Source organism: Zosterops lateralis (genome assembly GCF_965231275.1).
Source record: "Zosterops lateralis genome assembly, chromosome: 1".
Classification (NCBI taxonomy): domain Eukaryota; kingdom Metazoa; phylum Chordata; class Aves; order Passeriformes; family Zosteropidae; genus Zosterops; species Zosterops lateralis.
The window spans coordinates 87,466,971-87,494,852 of NC_139762.1; the positions used below are offsets into that span (position 1 = coordinate 87,466,971).

The 27,882-nt window shown below is 37.8% G+C and overlaps 1 protein-coding gene across 2 annotated transcripts in view; it reads right to left on the minus strand.

Annotated features, from left to right (window-relative positions):
* The window catches only part of MOCOS (molybdenum cofactor sulfurase), a gene marked incomplete at its 5' end in the record, with an annotated part of 209,356 nt that overhangs the window by 15,169 nt on the left and 166,305 nt on the right, over window positions 1-27,882 (minus strand). For both annotated transcript variants that reach the window (XM_083860493.1, XM_083860494.1), the window contains 6 exons: window positions 1,964-2,069; window positions 2,679-2,803; window positions 6,955-7,036; window positions 13,375-13,537; window positions 19,506-19,949; window positions 22,607-22,723. In XM_083860493.1, the coding sequence (XP_083716619.1) occupies window positions 1,964-2,069; window positions 2,679-2,803; window positions 6,955-7,036; window positions 13,375-13,537; window positions 19,506-19,949; window positions 22,607-22,723 (1,037 nt within the window). The remainder of the gene's footprint in view (window positions 1-1,963; window positions 2,070-2,678; window positions 2,804-6,954; window positions 7,037-13,374; window positions 13,538-19,505; window positions 19,950-22,606; window positions 22,724-27,882) is intronic.

The window sequence follows — 27,882 nt, forward strand, 5'->3', positions numbered from 1 at the left end:
TCACCTCTCTTGCACCTCCCTCAGTCCTCAGAAATGCTTATAATGACTTGGCAACATATATCTGAGTAAATTTCCATTGTTTCTCCTCCCACAAAACATGCATTCATTGGATGGAGTGGCAGGTACCTTCATCCTGCAAATCCCAACATGGACCTGTTTTGAAAATCAGTGCAATGTGCCAAAGTCAGCCTAGGTGGTTTGGATTTTCACAGCAGTGGGCTCTGTGATGAAGAATGCGTTACCTATATTGAACAGGCGAACCTGAAAATTAATATTTATATCCTCAGGGTTATATTTCTAACAAGAACATTTGAGAATTAGGCCAGGCCATAGGGATTTTCATGGAGATGACCTGTAATGGAAACACCAGAGAGACAAATGTCTGCAGGTACAGGTAGCTCTCCAAGAGTATGCTGCATTCTAATTTTTAATTGAATTGCTGTTTCTGTTTTAGATCACCTCTCAAAATCCAAGTGCAAGCTGGAAGACTAGTTTTCACTTAGGGAAGATACAAAGTGAAATTATGAAAACTTAATTGAAAATTGAAATTATTTTGCAAAATCTAGCAGGTTGCCATCAAGCAAAAACAAACACACATACCAAGAAGCTAAATAATACTTTCTAAAAACCCTCCAATATAATAAAGACCCGTAAGTGCAGTTCTTGAAAGTACATCGGATAGTTCAATATTTGGAAAGCTCATACACCATAATTTAGTAATGGTGGAAAATGACGATACTGTATATCTGAATTTATTTCTCCAGCACCTGGAGGAGGCACTGCATGGCAAATCATATGGAAGGGAGGACAATTTCAACCCATAGTGCAGAGTGGGAAGCAAGATGCTTTTCAGTCACCATTGCACCTCTGGTCACATCTGGAGTTTCCTTGAGGAAAGGGAGATTACAAGGCTAGTTGCGTTGGAAGATATTTGGTGTAAAATCAGTGTATCATCTGATGTTGAATGTTTTACTGAAGATCCTTGTTCTCCTTTGGTCTCACTTGCTGCTTCTTACTCCTCATCTTTGCACTCAAATCCCATATCTGGAAGATTCCTCACTGAGTATTATCTTGGAAAAATCCTACCCTGAGTAAAGGATGTCTGCAGCAAGTGCTCTCCCAAGGAGATGTAACCCAGCCAGTCATGCCTCACAAGAAGCCATTAATTGTCACTGAGAAAAGGTAGTCAAAACACTGAGAGATGGACTGATTCAAACCTTTTCTATACACATTTCCCATGAGATTCTAAAATTGCCCAACTGTTTTCCCCTAAAGAAGGAAAATACTCAGACAATTCAAGCTCCAGCGTCTTAGCGATGCTTCATTCAGTCAGGGGTTTTAAATCCTGAAGCTTTTAAATCAAGAAACAAAAATTTCCTATAGCCAATATGAAAATTTGGTTGGTAATGGATTTGTTATCTTTGAACTATGGACTAACTCAGTGTTTCATTTGCTGCTTCTATCTTCTATCTTTGTATAAGTAAAGCCAAACTAAATTAAGAAATAAAATTATTCCAGTCCTGAAAGTACTTTTAAAGTATTTCTGTTGTGCATATTTAATCTAAATCTTAATAATTCTCATGGGAGAGAAATAGTTTACCCAGTAGTAAGACTATTTTTTTTACCTGCCAGACAATTTATGTTGAGAAAACCTATTTACCCTTATTCTTCTGACAAATATAAGCTATCTGGTTCTCAATAATATCTTTCCAGAATATCATTTGACAAAAAGTTCATATAAATTTTCCTAAAGATGATTGGTAGACAGATGATGCTCATGCATTTCATCCAAATTTTCAGAAATCATAAAATAATTGGTAATTATAGCAGTTTAGTAGGGATATATATTTTTTGAAAAGTAACTATCTCTAAATTTCTACATAAAACACCTATATTGGCATCTTATGGCAAGATTCTGGAATCCAAGATCACTGAGAGACATTTGGAGACAGAAGCATCTCACCTTGCAGAAATGTGTTCTTTCAGCTGCAGAATGCTTGCTACATTTATCAGGAGGTATTGTGCTTCATTCACAAGAGAGAGTGAGATGTTTGTAGCAGAAGACAGACCTAAAAAAAAAAAATCAATCCAAGATTCTAAAATGATCATAAAAATTAGTAATTTCACCCCATCTTTCCTCTGATCTCTTACTCATTCTCATTACTAGTTTATTCATTTGGTTCCAGGCACTAAGGAAATATTCCAAGAATTCCCTCAAACCTTCAAATGATAATGATATGATGCAGTTAGAAACTGAGATGCAGTTGAGATTTTACCAAATTTGTAAAATAGTTCACAAGAGCAATATCTATGCATTTTCAATGCTCTTTCAATTTCAGTGCTCTTTCAATTATTTTTATAATGAAATTCAATCTCTGAATAAATTGATTCTTAAATTTTTACGATCATTTTTTCAAATGGTCTTTGAGTTTCCAGACAAAATCAGGGTCATGATGATAACTTCCCCCTGCATACTGGTGCATTTGTCTATTTTCACCAAATTTAACAAGTAGAAGGTTAGCAAAAATTAGTTTGGGTATAAACATAACAACTAGATCAATACTGGATAACTCTTTCAGCCTTTATCAGGGTATATAATACTTATATACTCAGTGTGAAGTCTATGAGCCTGGTGTTTGCATGAGGAATCACAAATATTTTTAAGAATGACAACATACCTTTTGTATTTTTCTGATGTGACTTGCTTTTCACATCTGAACTTTGTCTTATCAAGCGACATGGACGACCAAGAAATGTAGAGAGCCAGCTGGCAATTCTTTCTCCACAGTCATATGTTTTTACCCTATTACAAGAAAAGAGGAAGCTTAAATTTGATTGCCCAAACATTAATTTGCAAACAGAAGTCAAATTGTGAAGATGTTTTTTCTGATTCCTTCAATACAAAGTACAGAATCTGTATTGTCTGATGAATGTCTGATGTGAAGCTGTGCATGTCTCTAACTCCCCATTTCCTCAACTTTACTCTGCTCCTCTTGAAGTCAACTTTCACAAGAGCTAATTTATTTTACTACAGAAAATGACTGTGGAATAAAGGATTAATCATAACGCTGAAGACAAGGACTCTGAAGTACAATAAGTGGTTGCCCATATAACAATATTACAATACAGTATTATGAAATAGTCAAACTCTGGTCTGTACTGTTTACTAAAAACAGAGAGGAATGATCTGAGTTCAATTTAAGATTGCTCTGCTGTGTGTAATTTTTAATGATCCCATCAGGTACAATGATGTTACTTCTCTAATTTAATTCATGTTAGTACAGACATTTAACATTAAAACATGGCTCCACTAAGAGAGGTCAAGTGTCTCTCTAAAGATGATTTCCATTACTTGTAAATGTCTAGTGAGTTACGCAAGCTGGCAAAAGAACTGCCTTCTTTACCTAGATGTAATCTTTCCTAGAGGGACTTTGAAATCACCTCTCTCAATCTAAGAAGGCCACAGATCAGACCACTGGAAACTGATCCTGTTTGACATTAAATTCCTCAGCCCTGAGTAAACTTAATGTCAATCTTCCAAATCCGGACATGTAGTTTAAATCAGTTGTCTGGGTTCCACTCACAGATAATGAAAAGAAGCAAGTAGTTCCCATGTATATTAGACCTCAGGATGGGAATGTTCAACTCTATTGACTACATAAAGAGATTTGACTGATACCTAACTTTAAATGTAAGAGGAATGTGAATTCTTATGCTGATCCAGGAAGGATTTCTGTAGCAAGGAAGTGAAGTAGTTGTGTTCCTATGCTCACCTTGATGTTATGCCATGCCAAAGAAGTTCATCTGCATGGAAACCATCTGCTTTGTGAAACAAGAAAACAGCTACTCTCAGCAAAAGGTGCTAAGCCCCAGGATTGAGAGGAAGTGGCTTGGCTTTACAAAATGCTCTGTAGGGTTCAACTGAATTGCACAGGTAGAAAACCAGCAGAAATGAAACCAAGGAGATTTTATAATCCTGCATGGATCAGGTATCTCTTCAGTGCTTGTTCTGAATTTTGAATTATGGTGCAGCTCTGCATCCCTCTCCCCATTCAGAGTAAACAGATGTCAACCACAGCTGCATCTAGCTAGTGATGCCCTAGAACTGCAATGGTGTTCTGGTATGAGTATGAGATGAAGGCACTGTGTCAAGAAAGAGGCCAAAAGGTGAGTGTCCACATGAGATTTCTCAGTCTAAACTGTGCCTTTGCCTGCCACTGTGTTAGGGAGAAGGCTGTTAATGAGAACACATGAATCATCCGTGATAACAGTGCAGGTGAAACAAATTTCTCCAATATATTTTTCCACCTTCACACAGGTACTAGGGGTGTTTAAAATCTCTCCTGAGCCAACTGCCTCTGGCAGCCTGTTGGAAATTAATACTGTATAAATTAGGAAGAAAATTTTGCCCTGTTTTTATACACTTACTGTTTTGAGTCAGAGTGGCTGAGTTAGAGATTCACTATATATATATACACCATTCTTAGTATTTCATCAAATGTCACTGTGTAGTTTTTGTATTCCAAGACTCCAGTGTTTTCAAATTGCTTTCCCTTATTGTCAGACCATTTTCTGAGCAAGTACTATCGTCTCTTCAAGGTCTTAGTCAAAGTCATTCTGTTGTAGCTCAATTCTACTTGTTTTCTGCTTGTGTTTATTTTTGTGGAGTATAACTTTACATCTGTCAGCATTACATTTCATTTGGCACATGTCAGGCAATTTATAAAGGAGAGCCTATTTCTCTCTGATTTCACTTGCTGTTTGCCTTGAGTTTCCCACTCATCTTTCTATTATGTCATTTAGCTTCAGTGCGTTACAACTGGTCCCTCTAGCAGGGTAATTTACAGAACAAGAAACAAGGACAGATGAAGTCTGAATATTGATCCCACAGGATATAATACAACAGGCTCAGTTCACCTTGTTCTTAACTACACTTTTGTCTTCTACCACTGCTACACTTCCCTTGATCTCTTTCATATTGCAACCTGTCAAAGAAGAGACTGTGTCCCTGCTTATTTCAGTAGAGCAGCAACCTTGAGCATTTAGGGTCTTCTGCAATATCAATCCTATCAACATTAGCTTCTACTTTCATCTGTCCACTGTTAGACATTGTACCAGAAAGCCATGTTCCTCTGATGTGAGCAGCACATGCTGATGGACAGCCCCTGCTGGGGTGAAGGCTAACACTGATGAATTGCTTCAGAAGGGAAATTTGGGCTCATTAAACTTCTGCGGCTGCTGCAAAATTAAATTTCCTCACATGACTGCTTGCAGATTCTACATCATGTACTTCTCTCAGTTATCTCAGTCTAAATTCAGAGTAGGCCAGCAGAACTGGATGAAATAACAGCATCAGAGCACAGAATTAATAAATAGAAATACATTAGATGTTTTTTTCAAATAAAAGCCTTTTAACAAAGACTTTTGGTCCCACTGCTCACCTTAGATACTTTGCAGAAAAGACCCCAGACCACAAATCACCTCCTGTCCTCCTGCAAAGCACTGCTTTTCTCATTATTTTCAGCCCTGGAGGCTTCTCTGCTGAAACACTGGAAACTGGCATCAATTGCTATCGGATCTCTGAGCAGTTTCAGAGCTTCATCAATGTTGTTCACTCATCCTGCCTTACTTCCTGTCTTGTTTATTTGCTAGTCACAGTCCACTCTATGTAATTTGATTTCATATCCCCTTTCTAATTCATTCAGTCCTTTCCTTCCTCCTCAGAACTCTAAAAAGTTTTCCATGAAAACTTCCAATTTGATACAATAAAAATGACACAGTCAGTTACATGAAAGAGAAGCTACAATAAACAGTATGGCAACAAATTTTATGCACACAGAGAGAAAGATAACTCAGGCTGTTTTACAGCCTGTAATAGATGGGCTTACCATGGGGAGGCTAGCGATGAGTCAACACTAAGGGAAGTGGGACAGATGGTTAAAACAAATGACTCTTGGGTGGATTCCACTACCTGAGGAAAATACACTTCTGAGGAAAAGATCCTCTTTATCATCTGAATAGCTAGTAGAAAAGAAGGAGAAGATAATTTTCTGCATAGCTCCTTGGGGAAATTGCCAGGTCTTCTGCTGGTTTGTTTATGTATTACTCAGAGAAGCAAATGTAGAGGGTTACAAAGAATCAGTATACCTTGGTGAAAGGAAGACATAAATCTTTAAGTGGCTCTTTTAGTTGGACTTACCAAGAGACTCATTGAAAAGAAACATAGTAGATAATGCAAATGTACTTTAGGAAGGCACTTGATACACTGCCACTCAGAAAACTTAATGAGACTGTGGGAAGTTCATAGAAAATATGATGAATAAACACTTAAGTTTATGGATAGGAAATAAATTTATTCATAATGCTATATTCACTGAAGTGGTATGTCTCTTGATTAGAATTAATGTTATTTAACTTACATACCTGCAGTCAAGATTCTAAAGGGGACACTGAATAACATGGGTGGTCAAAACAAAATTAAAAAGGGTTGTAAATATGAAAAACTGTTTCTAACTTCAGAAGGTTTCAGCAATTTTAAATCCATGCAGTATGAAATGGGCAAAACTGCCAGCATCATTACTATTAAATGGAGAACTGAATTCAAGTCCTGCTTAGACCTCCAGATGTCATTTGGAAGTAACGGGGAGCACCTTCTCCTTTTCTTATGCTTGGAGCAAGAAAAAAAAAAAGATCGCACTCACTCAAGTGAGGGCTAAGTCAGTTTATTGTAAGGTTCTTCCTCTCCTTTTGATTTTTTAAATTTTCTTACTGTGTTCTATCAGACATGCTGGGCATGCCATCTTACTTATTTAAATAGGACCACTCTCCTGGTCCACTAATCATTCATTGCTTTCCACCATTTTTTCAAGGACTTCTGTTTGTGAGCACATCTGTTCACATTCTGAGTGTCACCAGAGTGATTTTCAGCTTCAGCACCTCTCTGTTCTCACTTACCTGTGTGAACAGACTTTACTCTCACAGATCACAGCCTCTTTTCCAGTATTGTCTTCCAGTGGCACAGATATTGGGTCCATGCCTAGGTGGGCAGAGAGCAAGTCATATTTAAATAAAAAAAAATATGAAGAATGATAGCGGCATGAAAAAAGTTCTTATTTTTGCTTCTTTTCACAGTCACAGCAGCCTCACAAACAGCAAATTTTAAAAAAAAATCCTTTTTCTTTTTGCTAGAATTATATTCTCTGCCGGCAGGTGGCTCCAAATGATAAAACAAAGCACAAAGGCTGCAGATGACCTTGCTACTCAAAGCATATTTAAAAAATACAAAATTTCAGCTTTGAATAACTTCCTTCTCTGTTTCTCTCAGGCAACAAAACTGGCACAGAATTATAGCCTCAGCACAGTTTCTGTTGAAAGGATGGTTCCTCTGACAAGTCAGGAGATGATGTTCAACACTGTCATGTTGGAGTAGAGAGATTGAGTGATCTGAAAGACGAAGGAGGGGGGATGAAAAAAAGAGACACAGTCTGCTCAAGAAAAGAAATAGACTGTCAGATAAAACTACAATAATTTAAAGACAAAATGTATGGAAAACTGTGAATGAGATAATTATTCCCATCTATTCATCTCCAAGTTTAAACTAACTGAGGATTTCCTGGTAATGATCTATCTTAACAACCTCTCCCACATTTTTCTCATCTTGAACAGAATGAGCCAAAGAGATATAAAGGGTACTCTAGTTTACTAGAACCAAAACAAAAAGCTGTACTACTTTTCTTTCTGTTAATTGAAAACAATAATCTTAAATGAAGAACAAAGTGTTTTACTGTGTGGCTGCAATGAATCCAGGTTTTCTATTACACTGCAACATATATTAACCAAGACCCTGATTCCTGTCCCCCCCATTTCCCAAAATTATAACATTTATACAAAATATTCATTATAACATTTTAACATAATTATAACATTTTAACAAAATACACACATTTTGATATTATATAATACTGTAAAACAAATAAGAATCATGCTCTACCAGCTCTGTGATATGGTGAAATCAAGTTGGCTTATTTTCCTCTGAAGAATAATGAAATGTAGTTCAGATTCATTCTAACACGACTATCAACTCTGTTTCATGCACGTTTTACAAAACAGAAAATGGTCTACTTCTTTGGTTAATTATGTTAGTATACATCATAAGTGAAGACAGAGGGGGAAAAGTTGGGTTCACTTAGGAAAATAATACATATAATAAATGCTTTGAAATACCCTGTAACAACTTGATGTTGCTATCTTATTGACTAGAACTCTTGGACTTTAAAACAATTAAACATTAGCATCATTCCTTCTAGAAAAGAAGAGTTTGAAGTATTTTATCCTGCATGCACTCTTCACTGTTATATCTTTTAAATACTTTCTAAGAAAGGCATTCTCATAAAATTTCTTAAAATAGAATTTCAGGGCTTTAAAAAGGCTTTTATACACGAGCAATGCATCACATTTTTACTGAATAGTACACATTTTACAGTGATGCTTAGTTCAGTTAAACATTGTTAATTACAATTTTATTCTATCTTTAAGGCAAAAAAAATAAAGTAGAATATTGCCAGTTACTAAAATGTAAAAGCTGTCATTCTGCTGGTCATTTGCTTGATAATAAAATTCACAGATGTGCTCACAGTATTGATATAAAAAAATTCTTATCGTTATAGCTCCTATTTTCAGTCAATGAGGAAAATTAGAGATCTCTTATTTCAATAGACTGAAATATAAGCCATTCATGTATATTCTTTCATCATTGTATGCACTTAATTCCCATTATTTTTATTGGCAGTAACACATGACTATTTGAAGGCACAATAAACTCCATAAAGTGCAATTAGCTGCTCAGTTTTGCTAGCATCTTTCTACTCCAATATTTTAAAGTGCCTCCTCGACACTCAGAATTTCTCCCACTGTGTAGTGGCAAACTAATGCCCAACTTGCCAGAGTAATGCTGATTGTTAGCTAAAGTGGAAAGAGAGAAATTAGTCTTTTTCAGAAATATATTCTCAGCCAAATTCTGTTTGGCTATACATTTGTATAGGTCAGGAACAAATGCAATGTAATCTGTGCTCCCACATATTTGATGGAGGAGGACAAGGAGATTTCCCTTGATTCTCACTCGAGTAATAGGATTTCTGGAAATGAAGGCACTTGCTCCTGCCCACCTTTAAGTTACTGGGAGCTAAACCTCTAATAACTTCAGTCAAGACACAAGAAGTTTTTTCTCTCCATGGGGGATGATTTAGATTTAGGCACACTGATTTTCTAAAAGTGGGTTCTGTGATAGCAAGGCTTTGTTACACCCTTAACAGTAAACAAAATAAGAAATGCCTGTTAACAATAGCCTAAGAAAGTAATTCTGACAAAATTAAGTTTCTCAAAATTAAAATCTCACTCTCGCCGCTGTTGAAAAGTACAGCCAGTGAGAGACTACTCACAAGCCCTTCCTCTCCCTCTGCTGTCACTTAACCCCTTAGTCAAAGATCTAGGAAATATCTGGAGCTGGAGCTCCCCAGCTGCCATGCAAGCCAACTAATTTTGCAGGCATGCCAGGCAAAGATCCTAAGCCTTCAGGCACCTTTGGGCTTGTGCAGAGCCCCACTCTGCCATCCTTTCTACCCAGTGGTAGCAGGATCGCACAGCTGAGTTGGTCAGACAGCAGGTTCTGCCCATCCACAGCTGTGGCTGCAGAGACACCCAACGTATGCAAGGGTTCAAGAACAACCCTGAAAGGGTGTCTCAGTGCATAGAGAATTCAACAAAAGGTGTTAAAGTAGTTACAGTCACACTAAATCATGCTGACAAATTTTTCTTGGACAGAGAAGACAGAGAATATTAAGCCACACTGAAATAAAATAGCCATAAACAAATTTTCCACTAGTGAAAATTTCTAGAGGGAGAGGAAAGCATGTGCCTGTAGGGGAAGAGAGAACAGAATCATTATGTTTTAAAAGTGGCACAGATAAAGTCTTCACCATAATCTAATAGCGTAACAGCAAAAAAATGCTGTGTACTTCAGCTGGGTGGGATTCGGCCCACTAGGCTTTAGGCACTTACCAGAGGCACCTATTCCAGCAGCACAGTTGCCTTAGGCTCTCTCTTTTGGAGAGAGGTGCCTGCAGCCAGCAAAGCGCGCTCTGGGCGAGGATCTTTGCCACAGCCCACTCCCGCAGTGAGAAAAGCGCAGAGAGCAGCAGCACTGGCAGAGAAAACACAGGGGTTACAGCCCTTGCGGGGCGTGGGCAGCTGCCGGACCGCGCTCATCACTGCCCGGCTGGAACTGCTGGACCCGCACAGTCACCAAAGCGAGGGCATGGCAGAAATGGAAAGAACAGAGAAACTGGGCACAGGGACTGTGAGGGCAGGGGCAGGAGAGATGGAGGAAACAAAACTCATCTTGGAAAGATGCATGTGGCTGAGGAAAGGCAGTTTGGGTGGGTGGCCTTCCATGCGGATGAAGGAGCAAAAGGGGAAGAGACCCGGAGGTGGCTGTTAGTCAGCAGCCCAAGAGCTACAGACCTGAAACAGCATCAGCCACCAACACAGGCAGTGAAGGTTCTGAGCTTCAGAACAACCAACCTGGCTGGTTGAAATGATGCTTTAAATTTTAACTTTCATGTTTTTCAGATTCTGTGCTGCTTAGGTGTGCAGTTCTGAGCCTCATATTAAGTGTTAGTAAGCTCTCTCCACAGAGTAGGTAGACAAAACAAATCCTTTTCCTGCTGGAGACCAAGGACAATAAGTACAAGTTTCAGGCCCAAAAGCATAAACAATGGGGACTGAAGTGAGAAAACAAGAAGGTTGAGACTTCATAACCTGAAGCTGTATTGGACAATTAACCCCAATATGCAAATGGACCAAAACTTATAAAAGTGTTAGACCTCATGACCAGTCGTCCATTTTTGTGACCATTTCAAGTCCACGTTGGGTATATCCCTGGTCCAGCTCTTGCCCTACCTCAGGTGTATCCTTAAAGGCCTTTCAATAAACATCTATTTTATTCTCTAGTTCTGTTCAGTCTCTGTTCCAGCTCAGCCTTCCCAAGTTATCAAGCTGAATTCCACTGCTCCCCACCACATGGATCACATGCAGCATTTGGCTTTGGGTCCTACATTTGCAACCAGCTACAAACAGGGTGGAGGAGTGGTGACAAAAGCAGCAGGGATTAACGTGGGATTTTCAAGGAAAGAGTCAATGTATTAAATTAAGTTTGTCTGCCATGAAATGATGTAAGTGGAAGATATAACACTGACCCATGTTTGTGAAGGGATAAAAGAAAAAAAATTAAAAATTTAACATCGACAAACAAATAATGGATTTAGATAGCAGGTAAGAAGAAAGAAAACATAATAAATATTGGAACAAGTTCCTACAGATTTATCTGCTCAGTCTTACCCTGCTGATTTGTATGTACTATCATCATTGTGCCATCTTAGGAGCAGTAAGTTCTGGAATGGACTCCCCAAGGAAAAGAGAGCCATTATCTCACCATCAAGAATTAAAAAAAATGCCACAGGTTGCAAGAACACCATGAGAGTAAAAAACCACAGGACTACTAGAAAAGAGGTCCCAGATCACCTCATGGGCTAGGTTTTTGGTAGCTAGATTCATTATACAAAAAATAAAAGTACTCCATTCTTACACACTGGCTGTATCAAAGCAGGCTGTAAATAAATGGCCATGACATTCCTGTTAGAGCACACTGATCAATTACTTTTGGGTAGAAAAATGATCAATAGACTTGGACAGTCACTTCTGTGTGGAAATGGTTCTCACTTTCATTGGAAGGAAGGCAAATGACAATGAAAACTTGAAAAGACACACAGTAAAATGTAGAATTTAATGGCAAATCTCACCCTGGCACTAACTGTGGCAAGAGATTGTAAATCACTGTGAAATGGGTGCCTTGACTGTCATTTTTGTCTGAGAGGACTTCTTCCTGACTCCTTGAAGTATGTCAGGTGCTACTGACAGGTGTTATTGACAGGTGAACATACTAATGGGTATGCACTTCTCTGAACGAGTGCTAGCAAGGAAAAAAATTAAGAACAGACTCAGAATGGTCAGAGAGAGATGGTAAGGAAATAAATGTCTAGAAATAATTAGTTCTGATGCACTTCAAGTTGTGGGAGAAGGCTATCTATGCAACTGTACCACAGAAATTTGAGGTGCAAGGTGCTCCACATAGAATTGAAATGAATGAATGATTGATTTTCAAAGAAATAGTATGGAGGAAAGAGGGGAAGGCAGCAGTGTATGTGCCAGTGAGCAAGTCTGGAATCCCTAAGAAAAGAGTAGATTTTGTTTGGGATTGGAAATAGAGAAAATAGCACATGATTAGTGCAAGTATCAAAATGTACTTTTGAAAAACCTATTTCAGACAAAAAGAATCAATGAGTCAGATTTAATTCTATGGACAGTGCTCAGACAGTTGGAGATGACAACAACCCTAATGTACACACAGAAAGGAGACCGTGATTACAAATCCACTCATATGGATCTCTAATAAAGGGTGAAAAATCTGAAGATAGGTTCCCTTGTTTTGCTCTAACTGCTGAAAATGTGGGCACATATATTATTAATGGTTTAGACATACGGGCTGAGTAAATGTTGGACCCCAGGGAAATGATGAACACCATTCAGACACATGCAAACTCATCATTAGTAATGACTTTTGTGGAATTCAAACCTGTTCCAGTGTTCAGTGGCAGTGGCACTGTTATGAAAATAAATAATTTTCACCCCTGATTAGCAAAGGGCTTTCTTTACACATTACATGTTTTTTCCTCAGCAACAAATAAAAAGGATTTTAATAATTCCCAGGAAGCTCAAACATCATGAAATATTTGCCTGCTAGTGCAAGTATTTAACTGAGTCAAATAATGTCTGGTCCTTATTTTAATTTGTACTAATTTCCACTGAAGACTCCACCCCTCTAATCCCACAGATGGATAGAAGAAGAGGGATACAAAATGGGAAGGTTTTTGGCCAGGGTATTTAATGTTAGACTTTCATTCCTTTACTTTTGCAGCATTAACAATCCTTTCTGGCTACGGGACTTCATGCTATAGAGAGACACTAGTTTGTAAATTTCCATATCTGCCTGTTCTTTTCTCCATCCTGGAGCATTTACTTTATGATTGCACATAGGGAGTCACTGTCTACTCTCTGCCTACCCCAACGATAATTTAAGAAGCCCCCCAGGGCTGCATATAACAGGTTGGGCTCTCATTGCCCACAGCTGGCACAGAACTTGTCCCTAAAGTCACAGGTAAGCATGCACAGCATTCAGTAGTTTGGTGGGAGCATGCAGGTGTCCCTGCCTAGAAGTCTGACACCAATAAAGAAGGGAAGGAAAGGATATTGTTTACTAACCTTCTGCCTGAATGACCATAATTTTTTGCTTCAGATCAATTGAGGGATTCACAAGACACAACCTTGGCTCCTGCTTCTGAGTCATGCAGACTCCATTCTGGTTTACAACCATCCAGTTTCGGTCATACAGCAAACCCTGGTTTCCTACTGGCCATTCTGTAACCTGGGAAAGCATTTAAGAGGGGGTACAAGGGTTTAAAAAATGTTAGCTGCATTAATAGACTCATGCTGAAAAGAAAAGAGAGGGAAAAGAATCCATTAATGAAACTTGTTGAAATCAGGAAAACTTATGCAAGCCTATGTCAGCTTTTTATAAAAGAAACCTTAATTGCAAATCAAAGATAAAGATATCACTGCACAAAGCTGACAAAAAAAAGAAGAAATTGCTCTAAGTTGTTACATATTATCATAAAGTTTAACAGAGCTATAAGAATAAATACTCTCCAAAACACTCTGAAAACTCTCTTGAATTTTATAGTCATCCATTTTTAGGATCTATTCTCCCAGAAATTTTAACTTACAAAGCACAGAAATTTTATGGGAATTTTATGAATTAAGGCAAAATGAAACAAATCAAAAGCAGGAAAATGGTGAAATTCAAAATTCTGAAAAAACTTGTTTTTCATAAAATGGGATCACTTTATCAACTAATCCATTTGAGAAAATTTCCACCCCTGAAGCTTCTGGTTTAGCTGGGAGAATAATAGTTTCTTTAGATTCCCTTACAACAAAACACATTGTCATCTTTGCTGTCTGTTCTTTCATTACTTCTATAATAGTCTTTACATTCAATAGCCCATACGAGCATATTGTCCTTGCTTTCACATACATTTTTCTGGTGAAAAGAACATCTGTTTCTGATGCTACACAGATGGTAATCTTGAAATCCAAAAAGAGAGCAATTTTAGTAATGCCTTTGGGTGACATTAATATCTGCTTTCTTCTCCAGAATGTTAAAATATTAATACCATTCTTGTAACATAAAGCTGGCCACTAACATCTTCTTCAGCTCACGTATCCTTTCTAGTCACAGCTGAATATGGAGAGAAGTTTACAGCTGAACTTCTCTGAATTCTTATGGAAAAGCTGAGTGCATCTCACATGAATTAGCCAACAAAAGACTTCAGAAAAAAAACTGTTGAGTAAAAGATATGTCAAGCATAGGCTGATGCTATGAAGAATAGCATGTCTGGAAGCACTGGCAAGAATAATTAAAAATCCCATTTTTGTTTACCATGTGATCGACCCAAAACTCGACACAACCTAAAATATCTCATTCTTATAAACTTTTCCTGTTTTTTTAAAAGCCTGCAGCAGCAGTTTGACACTGCCAGTCTGACTATAGGAAGCTAAGGGCAGGCGTGCTAGAACTGAAAACTTAAAGCATCAAAGCCGAACTCAAAATAATTTCACCACAGTGCTACCAACTATACTGAACACAGAAAATGGAAAAAGAAAATTAAGAGAAGAAATGTGTCCTATCAACCCACTTGATTTATATTATTATTTGGCATTTTTTATGTGAGTATGGATGAAAAATTCAGTGATAAATAGAAATTTTAGGTCTGACACTGTAATCTGAAATCACACTATCCAAGTACCTCAAACTACCAGCAACTCAGTTATATGTGAAACTTTGTCCTGTCATTTGGAGAGGAATCATAGCCCAAAGACTGCAATATTAGCTGAAGAACACGCTTTTGTTATTAGTGGAAATTATTCTTTGGAGAGACCAGCATTTTTGGTTATCCTGTATAATTAGACTACAAAGTGCATTTGAACAGCTGGTGATCATTTGAGAGCTGCAAGAATTTCCTGCTAACAAGTCTCCCTTCCAAAAAAGTAGATCATTAATTGGTAATACATCATCCCATGAATCCAACAGATCTTTAAAGGATTTTCAAGATATAGAGAGCAGAATAAACTAAGAAAGCAGAAAAATAGAAAAAGACCACAAAGTTTCTCAGTTTCCTATTGCAACATTCAGTTTTTTGGGCTCCACTTCAGGACAGCAATCTTATTCAGGAAATAGCTTAAGCATTTGCTTACTCTTCACTGAAGGCAAGAGGTTTTATGAGCAAAACAAAACCTTTCTTTAAGCAGAGCTTCAAGTAGTTCTTACATGCTTCACAGGCATTAAAGGGTAAGCCCATCTAACTAACTAGCAGATACTTGGAATTAATCAACACCTCCTCTCAAGATACCTCTGACTGGTCCAAAATAATGGCAACTAACCTCATGATTCACTCCCACCACAAATGTGATGCAGCACATGACTACAGGTCCTCAACCCATTTTTCTCACTTCCCCCGGGTATTTGCCATTGTAACTGAGAGTTACATGTGTGCTCTGCAGTGAGTCCCTGTCCTGTCATGGATGTCCTCTGTGCACTGTCAAGTGCCCAACTCCCTCTCCACTTTTCAGCTCACTGTGTTGCACATGTTGCTAGGACCCTGGTAAAGAAAGTTGCAACAACAAAACAACCATGCCCTGCCTTGGCTAGAGAGTCACAGATGGCTCTAAACAGCCAGAGCTGGTTTGCTGCTAATACTGACATTGGAGATGAGCGTGGAAGAACACATTCATTTCTTCTCTCAGCACTTAGGCCTGTGGCCTATGCAGAGCATATCCTGCCCTTATTTCAAAGAGGCTGAGGAGATTGTTAAATAAAGTAAAATAGAGCAGGTTAGCATACGTGGCAGTGAGCAATAGTGCATTATATAGCCTGTAATGTGATTTCTTGCATGATTGCCTGGCCATCTCTGGCTATTGGGACAAATTAAAAGTGGGAGGAGAGAAGGAAAGAGGGGACAGCATGGTTTTACTGATAGATACCAGCATACACCTTCATTCCAAGCATGGCAGGTGATGATGCAGCCCAGGATCATTCAATGTAAGGTCTTCTCTACCTCTCACGAGGATCATTGCATAATACAGCTAGTACTTGGTACTGTCTCATCTGCTTTCATCCATCTTTGCTTATTGCAAAATAAAAATATCTACTGCAAGAGCATGTGGCGTTGTTTGGTTTTCTCTTTATTTCAGAATTTTCTGTAAAAAATTTTGGGCTGCATTTCTCCAATAGTTCGCAGTAATGGCATCATGAAGGCTAACACAGTTTTTGAACACATTAAAGGCTGAAACACTGAAAAGGCTTTAAATTATCTGAGTTTAAAAATATTAGTGGTCTTACATATAATTTATCCACTGATCACTATGAATTTGTATTGTATTTTAAATTAAAAGCTAGTTTGTCTTCTCTGTTGAGGTGCACTTTTTTTATACTCTCAAATCTGCTGCAAGAATAATAAAGTTATTAATTAGTTATTAGTTTAAATTCGTAACTTCTTTCACTGGGCACATTGCATTATATAATTATGCAAAAGTCATCAACATGAGAGATGTGCCTGCTAAAAATGCATGTTTAAAACACATTTTTATGTTGGAAAAAAGAAAGTGGTCTGGGATAGAGGTTACTCCTCCACTTTTCTCCATCTGATAAAATATTTGTTGAGACACACATTTGAGAAGTTGAGTTAGAAAGTTCAGCCCTCTGCTTTCTGTACCATGTGTACAAAATCCATGGGACAACAGTGGCCAGGAACACTCCGTAAAATTCTGCAGAAACCACCCGACCTGCAGTGAGCTGACAATCTCCATGCCAAGTTTCATCCTCCCAGCTGCCAAAGCACTCTGCACTCTCATTTTCTCTGGAGGTCAAGAACCTCTCATACTAAACCACTTAGAATAGAACAGAGAAATCAGAGTTTCGAAGAGGAGGAGATTATGTGACTCTAAAGAGGAGATCAAACAGCTGTGAGTTTGCACTCACATCCTCCTCAAGTTTGTCCTCCTGCCACTAATCATCTATCCTGCAACCAGCAAGTCTGTGGGCAGATTTCACTGGCAGATGGGCTGAGTCCTGCACACAGTTAGCTGGAATTTTCCACTGCATATATTATTTTAGGAAAACTCAAGTGATCATGTAGTTACAATAAACTCTAGTTATTGCACATGCTAAAGATTTGACCTGCCATACCAGTGGGAGGCCTCCACCCATCAAAATCAAAAGACTCCTTTGACTTCAACTCCTGGCCTGCTCTCCCAATGCAGTGAAAGCCCTTTCCTAGAGGATTTGTTAGGTCAACTTCTACTGTTCTTCCATATGCACTCATGTACCCTCTATAAGCCACAAGGAAACCATGTGGAAATGCACGAAAAATACTTTTTAAGTAGAGGAGAAGAGCTAAATGCTCTTTATAATGAAATTCCAGTCTCTTCCAATACCATGCATTAAATCCAATATTTATTTAATTTTCTGTTACACTTTGGCAATACAGGCTCTAACAGTGCTTACAGTACAGGGCTCTAATGTAGTCGAGGCTTTGTCATAAAAAAATCAAAACAGACTTCAAAAATTACTCTAGACATGCAAAATTAAGCCTCATAATGTAGTTGCAGTTTTTATATGCATTTTTAAATTATTCAGATCAGCTAGTGTTAGCTGCATAATCTAAGTTGCCTTGGATTGCTCTTGCAGTCAATGAAAAGAAACAGAAGTATCCAGGAAAATTTATTTCTCCTACTGCAGATGCCTATTTTATGCTAAAATGAGTGAGCAGGTATCCATCTCTCACTGCTTACAGAACGGTGTTGAACTGTAGAAATGAAAGCTGAGGTAAGATGAGCCCTGCTTTCACTCTGGGCCCACGTACACATGACTGGCACATGCACTAGGCATGGGGATTTCCCCCCTCCATCTAGAATTGCAGTCCTGTTTGCCGGGGAGTACCAGATCTGTGCGAATTTATCACCTAAAGTTGTTTCCCCTCACAGAGCTTGAAGAGGAGAAACCTGGCTCAGCTTGTGGGGAAACATAAGCCTTCTTTCATGCTGAGGTATGTCTTACCTGCTCCTGGGTACAATCACTTCAAAGCCTTCCTAGTGCTCAATGTTGTGGCATGTATCTCACAACACCAGCCTGCGTGTCAAAAATAGAATTTAACCCCAAAGGCACATGAATACTGCCAATGTATTTCAGCAGCTTCTATACTGGGCTTCTGTAATACAGCTATGAAAACTGCGACACTTCAGCAAAGGTTAAAAAACTTTCACATGAAATGGGCAATTAATTTGATTTTCTAAACAGTTTGATCTAGTGGGAGGTTAATAAGGGGTGGAAATTGTTTGTTCAGATCTCATTTAATGCTCAGGATTGTTCCTCTGAATTAAAGACATCATAAGCCAACCCAAATTTAAAAATACAGATGTTTTGTTGATCATTTAATGGTGTTTAATTGCCCAACATCTCTGCACTGAGAGAAAAAAAACCCCACATGATCAAATCAGCTGAGAAGCCCTATTTGAAATGCAGGGGATTCATCACTGGATTTGACCCCAATTTTCTCTCAGATGTGAGACACTGACCTACACCAGTAAGTTTTCACAGGGAAAGTTATACTATTATCGACATTCATTAAATCACTTCCCAGTATGGTACTAAGCAGAGTGACATTCTAGGTCATGTGTGGGCCATACACCTATTTCATCATGCATTATTAAAAAAAAAAAGAAGTCACAGCTAAGGTGATAATATTATTAACTTGGTAAAAAAGCAATTAAAATCTTCAAAGAGTGAACTTTCAAATAGCACAGCAACACTTAAATGTCATATTTCTGTTGCAAATGTATTTTTAATGATAACATTTCTTTGTAATGTAAATCAGCCGCCTCTCAATTATAACATTTTAATCAAGTTATTTCTCAACTGCTGCCTACCCATCAATGCCTACAAGTCCATCACATGTCATTCTGTAAAAGCATACTAATTACTTGATTATATTTTGGTCAAGTTTTGCAAATCCAACTATTTTCTTCAAGACAGCATATTATGTGCAGATTTGCCTGTTGTGGAGGTGGGGAGAGCAGAAGACACATTTACTCCTCCTCTGCAACCTCAGCCTAATCGAAAATCCTTCAAGGTAGCCTAACATGTGGGACTTGATCCCAGAAACTGGAAAAAAAGGAAACACGGATACTCGCACACTGCTTACTATCACATACTCATGTGTCTAATTAAAAAACAGAAGGCTGAGCTGAACAAATACTTCTGAATGGTTCAAAGCACATACCTCAAATGCAGAGCAGGACTTGATTGGGTAGAGGTAAATTTTGGCGATGGTGATAGGCTTGCCACCTTTTCTATACGTTGGCACTGAAGTCTCGGACACAGCTGCTCTTATGCTTTCTGCCTCAGGCTCCAGCAGCTGCCACCTGCCAGTTGTCTCTGCCTCAGATGAAATATTCCCGAGTTCTCTGTCAGAGATTTGCAGTACTGGAGACAATTTATCGGCACTGTTAAAAGAAAGGTGGTCATCTGGAACAGACTCTGTCATTGGCTTTGTAACTGTCTGTAAAGGAATCTCAGTGTCTGATTTGGAGAGTCTGGTGGCTATGATGAAATTCAAAAAAGTCTGTGCATCTTCAAAAGAAGACATATAGCCAAAGGATATTCTCACAGAACCGGTGGGACGTCCATCAATTAGGTCTATGTTATCTCCACAGACATGGCCAGCCTAGTTTGAAATAGGAAGAAAAACAGAGAGCTGTCATGATACTTAGCTTTTTTTCTCCCTAACTTTATCTAGCTATTAATGATTCTCTTGGTTCTAACCTGAAAAAATATTGTAAAAAATAGGTTAACTCATCAACACAAAGAGAAAATGAAGAAAAAACTCTCTATCATCTTACGATTTTCTCAGACTATGAGGAAAATTTTACTTCTTGTCCTATTCTACTCTAGGGGAAGAGATACTTCTCAAAAACATATCAAGAATCACAAAGAGATTGTATATTCCACGACTGTCAGCTCAGACAATCTCCATGGATATTCCATTCTCACCCGCATAGTTCACTGGGATTCTAACTGTGATGTTTTGCTCACGTAAGTGAACAAACCATGAGATGGTAGATTTTTCTGAGGCAGTTTTCTCGATATTCATGTCAGAAGAGTGCCATTTTATACCATCAGTGGCTTTTTCATGGCTTGTGATGAATAGTCCAAACAGACAAGAACTGACTCATTGAATCTAGAGCTCAGACATCCAAAATGACCTTGGAATATCCATCACATCTGTCTTGCTGATCCAGTCAACATATTACTTTCAGGATGAAGGGAACTAGTCTTTCCTCTAACACTTGCTCCTTTGAAGAGCACAAGTTTCCACTTGAAAAAAATTTGTTAAAAAATTCTTTAAATGCCTTATAGTGAGTGACCACCATGTAGATACCCATCTGATATATCTCTCATGCAAGACTCAATGGAAAATTCTCCCTTAAAAGCAAAAGTTCCTCATTCTTTAAGTGAATCAGTGAGTGCTGCCACTCACCACCAGTGAAGCAAGCTAGAGTCCCCCTTTGTTCATCCACTTAATATTAGCTCATCAATGGACTTAAGATTTAGTCCTAACTCAGCATCCTATTCCTTAAGTGCAGCAGCTGTTGTGGGTATTTTCCTAAGAATTTAATTTATTTACACATTTCTGTCACATTAAAAATGGACATCTGAATAGTTTATTTACATGAGGGCTTTTTTTAAAGCAAGAAATGTCACAGGACAGTGAACACAGATGCCATTTATGTAAGGAAAAATAAAAACTCTACATCTATGTAAAAGCATGCAACACAGTAGTAAATATTTTAATGCAGTGTGATATAGTTTTTATCCTTGACAACAGAGCAGAAGCAATATTTGCAAAATTAGGTTGCATCTGTTAATATACCCTTCTGTAACCCTTCTGCCAAGTATTGCTTGATTGACTGAGGAGAGAGGTTCCTACTGTGCAAATAAGTAAATGAGTTTCTACATAACATTCTAAGAAAACTAACCACACTTCTCCAGGGACACTTGAAGACAGAAAGTCCTCCCTCACAGGCATTTTATCATGTAAAACTTCATCAGGGATGGAAGGATACAGCCAGCACCCTGGGAAAAGATGAAACTGAAGTATATGTGCAAATAAGGCGATAAAAAACGTCTTCCTCTACACAGTAATGTTGTCAATAACTCATCCGGATCCTTCTCAAAGCACTGATGGGAATGGAATGTCCCAAAATAATGACTGTGTAACTGTACCACCTCGCTTTACAACCTTTGGCAATTAAATGTCTCTCTATAAATTTAACTTTAGCCTACTCCCATTTAAATGATACAGACTTAAAAGAAGTCACTCATTCTTTAACAAAATCCTCCTTGTATATGGAGACTCAAGAGCACTGCAGCTGATTATTTGGCATTTTTCACTTCAGCAAAAGGGTAGATCCCTTTTTTGTTATCTCAGAGGAGAGAGCTTCTATGGCAAGCTGACATACCATTTTGCCAAGGAAGGTATTGAAGAACTGCAGCAGCCATTAAGAACTTGTGCAATTAGTCCTGCATGTAAATGTGTTTGCAAAATTATCTATATGTCTCTGTGAAATTATGAGGGAGCTATAATATAATTACAACCATTAGATTTTTTTTTTACCTTTCAGAGAGCACCATTAATAAATTTTTTGATTGTTCTGAATTAATTTACTGTAATTTCACACTCTGACAAATATGCAGACAGGAAGCCTCCTGCACTTCGCTTTAATACATCCTGCTATACATCTTTTAATGACAGCTTATGGAAAACATTAGTAATCCTGGAAACAGTTTTTACATTCATATTCTAAAACTCTAACACACCACTACTCTAAGTAGATGTCATCTAAATTTGCTTCATTCTCTGAGATTCACTGTGTATTTGCCTTTATTGTTTCCTGTCCAATTTGTGTATGTATTTTAAATTGTAACACCCAACAGCAACAGGTCTACAAGACTTGAACACTATTATGTACAATACTTAATTAGGATACTTAAACAAAACATGAGAGGAATTGTCCAGGAAACTCTGTTCTGCTGGAAGTCTGGATATCATGCAATTCCAAAACCAAACAAGAAGGCCCAATTTCCTATTCTCCAATAAAATAATAGCAAACAACACATGCTTCTCTGCATCCATCAAATAATTTTGTTTCAATACCTCATTTCAGTGAATTTCATTTAATTTATTTCTTTACAAAGGCAAGGGACTTGAAAGTTTGTAGAAAACAAGTAATATTTAACTGCATTCGTAAAGTCACATAGATTCAAAACTGTGGGACGTGATATACTTTAGCTTTTAACTTCTAATCACATTCAGAAACTAACCTGCAGGTTCCTTTGGATGTCCTCATTGCTTATGTCCAAATGCATCTGGCAGGCTCCCGTGTTACAGAAGCAGCCTGTGCGAACATGTATGTTGTGGAGACTTGCCATGCTGTCCACCTTCCCAATCCAGCAGAAGATACAGGAGAAAAATGAAAAATAAGACATTTTAAAGTTGTGGTCAACAAGATACAGTGTAGAAATCAATGGAGGTAAATTATGTCTCTAAACAATTAACAACTTACTGTAGCTTTTACCATTCCTGTACAGATGTAGTATTTTTCAACTTTGTCACTTCAGCTAGAAATAAACAGTGATAGGAGCAGAGACGTTTACCTCAGCATTGAGCAACTACTCCATACAAAACACACATAGTCAGGTCCTGAGCCTGTAAATGCCAGTACATCTGCTGAATTTTAAAGCTGTGAACAGGTTTATTCACATCAGTGCTGCTAATTACAGACTTGCAGCCAGGTGTTATGCTGTGTCTTGACAGAGGCACCAACTGCAACTGCCTCTGAAGAGAAGCCTGGGGCACCTTTTCAGGTAGCTAAAGAAAACCTTGCAAATCTTCATTACAGAAATCAATAGCATCTATGGGATTTTGGCACACGAGTGCTGGAAAGATCAGTCCCTCAGTAAGCAGCAACATTTGCCAGGACAGGGAATGAACTGGAATGTCTCCTTGAGTTTTGCACATACAACCCCCCAATTTACCATGTCCCTGGTGCATTTCTTCCTTGTGTTGTTTGATATTACACCATTTCTTTACCATTCACTAAATAATGAATGGGAAGAAATACAATACTTATGACAAATTATCATGAATAAATTATGGGAAGGAATGAAAATGATGTGCAAAGAGAACAGAAGAACGTGCCCATATGTGCCTCAGAAGGACACATATATATGCATGCACTGGGAGGACAGCACTGCAAGGGATATGGATTGTCAGGGTTTCATAGCACAGCTAAGAAACAAGGGAAGCACACCACAGGGATCCTCTTAGCACAGCTAAGAAACCATGGAACCTCACTGCAGGGACCTGGAAATGCTTTATATTGATCTCAAAAAGCAACAGCAGCAGCTGATAAGATTACCAGTTATTTTCTTTACAAAAAATGATCAGCATTCCTGGTCAAGGCTTCAAGAAAGGACAGACAAATGCATGAAATCTGACCCCCACCTCTACCACAGACTCCCAAAACAACCTTGCACAACTTGAATTAACCTGTCTGTGCTTTTGCTCCTTTTCTACAAAAGGAGAGCTGAGAGCCCTGCAAATGACCATGCTGCAGATTCAGCGGACTCTGCTGTACCAGGGGCAGAATCCTCCATGCAGGAAGCTTGGGCTCAGCTGGATGCACAACAGCTAAAGGAGCAGGAAAGGGAGTGTCAACCAACCCATAACCACTTCCCTAATTGTGAGCTCAGGCTTCGTCTAAGGTATTGGTTTAAATGATCAACCTAGCTTTTGTAGTTGGCTTAATCTCTACTGGCTTTTATTATTTTTAACATAAATTCCCTCTGTACAGGTCAACGGCCCAATAAATATATCAAACACTTTATGGTATAATTCAGTCTTTCTTCTGGCTTGACATGACAATCTTCTATCTTCTGATATCTCTGAGTTTAACTGTGTGCACCAAGCACCTTTAACGGCACTTGGTGCTTTCACTATCTCTCTCAGTGGCTAGAAAATACAAGCCTTCTGTCAGAACTTACTCCATGCTGAAATAATTCAACCTAAATAGTATTTAGCTCTGCTAAAAGCAGATCAGAGTTCTTGCTTTTTATCATGTGTGTAGCATAAGAGTTTCTGCACAAAAATGTGCTGTATACAAAAAAATTCTACATTGCTATAGTGCGCAAGTTCTCAAGTTCACATTTAAATGTGTTCTGCACCACCTGTTTAGTTCAGTTCAAATTTTTTTGATTCTCCAACACAGATATAGTCAAAATAACTCCATATATATAGACTCGGAACACAGAGAATACAATTGGTCCCAAGATCCCTACTGATGATTAATGCCTTGGAGAATATCTTGTGTTTAAAGCATGTTTCTCAAATGGAAGTTTTAGTAAAAGGCATCTGTTGAGAGAGACTGTTGTGATGCTGCTAGCTTTATTATGTCAGAAGACTTCAATATGGGAATAGTGACATTTTCTTGACATCTTTTTTCATTTAGATGAGAAAAGTTGTCATTCTACCATAGCATGGTTTGTCATGGTGTTAGTGACTTGTGGGTGGATCTGCTGTTCTTTTAACCATGACAAGCAAGGCAAAAATCATGACATACTTCACTACTGAAATTGTACAGTGTTGGGATTATTTACTCAGTATACAAAACCCTTTAAAATATATATATATTTACTATTAATACTTTTTAAAAGGAATATTCCTGGGCCAGCCTTGTCTGTCAAAATGTATGTAGTGTAATATAGTTTCCATGACATATCTTTAAAGAATTGCACAAAAGATTTTTATTTTTTTTTAAGTTTTGTCAAATAAATTATTATTGCTCTTTAATGAACAGTAATTTCATTCTAGCCATGCAATCCAATCCTTACCTACAATAATACTTTAATTGTAATATATATCAATCTGTACATTAGACAAGGACTACTGAGACATAAAAACATCATCATTAGAGGAACATGGGAATTGTGATTCAGGAGGGGAAAAAAAAAGTTATGAACAGCTTTAGTATTAACTGAAGTTCACCAATGTGATAATGTGCACAGATCTTGGGAATGTGTTACACACTTTTCACTGGAAACAATGACACCATGTAAAGAACCAGTAAAGGGAGCACTACAAAAATATCTATCCCTTGAGTAGACACTTGGTTTTCCCTTGGACATATGTTTTGATTTCTTCTCATTTAGTTTCACCCTAGAAATACACTACTTGGGAAGTTAATTTAATCTCTCTCTGCAGTGGTATCACATAGCAAAACAAATAGAACATAAAACATCTGTTACAGTTATTTTGATGAAGAAAAGCTTCCTTAAATAAAGCACATCTTTAAAATTGCCATAAGGAGCAATAATAGATATTGAGCTCAGGGTTATGAAATACAGAATGTCACTTGCAGCTCTGTCTGTAACAACAGAGGCTGACTTTTGGGAGCCAGGAATGGATTCATCAGTATAATGATGGGTACATTGGATTGTTGGTTTTGGTGATTCCCTGGGTTTGATACTTGGAATTATTGTGCCTTGGTCTTTTAGAGATTAAAGACTACAATTAAACTGCAAAACAAATGCAGAAATCTTGCAGCATTTTTACTGATTTCAGTCAGTGAGGACATGGTAATCAAGCCATCATGCTATCTTAGAGTTCCTTCTGTCTCTCAGAGCCCCTTGGCATTCATTACTTCTTCTGAAGCTCTTTACTGCAGCCTGGCCCTGTAGAGTGCTTCACACCCCAACACTTCCGATGGCACATTCTCTTGATTTTTGACAAGCAAAATGTGCTTTTCACACTTCCAAGTCACGGTCTTCAAATTTAATAAAGATACATAAAAGAAGTTTGCCTAAACCAATTCTTTTAAACAGTTAACTTTTTTACATCAGTGAGCTTTCCTTTAGTGTTGCCAGATTGATCAAATGCTCACATTTCGTTGTTTTTTTTTGGGTTTTTTTTTTTTTTTTCATAGTGTTCTATCTGATAAATACAATTTTTAAAAAATTTAAAAAATATTGGAGAGCTTTCACTTTGATGCATTAGCCTACAGTAGTCCCCTCTTGGAAATCTGGTATTTTAGTTGATACTCATCAGCTGGAAAGCTCTGAGAAGGAATAAGATTCTGGTCTGTTCTGCTTTCCCATTCCCTGTCACACAATGCACTGGTGACTTCTGTGTGTTTGCTAAATGATTGACTTCTTCTAACCATTCACTTCAGGGCTTCTGGGGCACTCAGTGAAAGCTGTAAGCTTTTCTCTAGCTTCAGGTTCCATTGAAATAAGTCCAAGAGTGATTCTTGCTGTAGGTATGTATATACTAAATGAGGGTAAAGATTTAGAAATAGCACACAATTTTTTCCATTATTCCTAATCAACTAAGTCTAAGACTTTCACTAAGAATCATGAATGCTTTAGAAACCCCTGCTGAAGTCATTCCGGTAGGATGCAATTCTCCAGCTTTTATTCAAGCAAGTACTTATTTGTGTAAGTTATCTTACTGAGTAGCACAAGAATTATTCACAGAAATAAAGGAACTTTTTATAATATATCATGAAGTGTTTTGAAAAAAACATCATCTAATTCAATACTGGCAAGTGCTGTCCTTCAGGAATTAGGATTAAGGCTTCTCTTTCTGCTTTCTACAATACCAATGCCCAAATATCAGAGCAGTTTGTCTGTCTGATGGATTTGCTCATTACAAGAATTTCACTGCACATCACCGATGGCTGGTTATAAAACAGTCTTCATGGTGCTGTTCTCCACATCCACTGGTAAATTAATTCACTGATTCATAGCATGGAATTGGAGAGAAAGTAAGCTAGCTCTTTCTGTCATCCAGCATTTGACTGTGAAACGCTGTTGCTGATGCAAATGCATACTTAATCTTGTTTAATACAATTTAATAAGAAGTAGGTCAGAAGGAAAAAAAAAAAAAATCAGCACTTGTTTCCAAATCATTTAATGGGGGGGGGTGGGGGGCGAATTTTAGCTGAGTTATGGTATCATTAACTGTTTTAACTGCATGGTTTTCTGCAATAAGGCTTTTTTTTTTTTTTTTTTTTTTTTTTTTTTTTTTTTTTTTCTTCTTTTTTTTTTTCTTTCCCATCTCAGAGAAATAATTTCTATGTGGGCAGATTCCCTCAGTATTGAGTAATCTGATCCTTTCCTTTTTGCCTCTCTAGTTGTTGACAATGGTTTAGATTAACCAAAGAGAGGATGTATATCTCTATTCAGTTTTCATCCATTCATCACTTACTTAGAGAAAAATCCCTTTGGTAGAAGGCAGTGAAGTATTAGACAGAGATATTGAAATTTACTAAAATCATCAAGCTCAGTGTTCTGAATATACTTGTTCAGTATAAATGCTATCTTATCGGGAACTTTACAGTCAATGTGATAATTTTCTCAGCTAGTTTTAAAGACAGTCAAAGAGCAGGTAAGATTGCATGGGAGAGAAGCAGGCTGGAAATATTAGTATAATTCAAAATATGCGGGTTGCCACTCTGCAGGAATTCTCACTTAGGAGATGCCACATATATAGTGAACTTTTCATTCTTCATGCATAAAGGAGTAACAATAATTTTAATTTC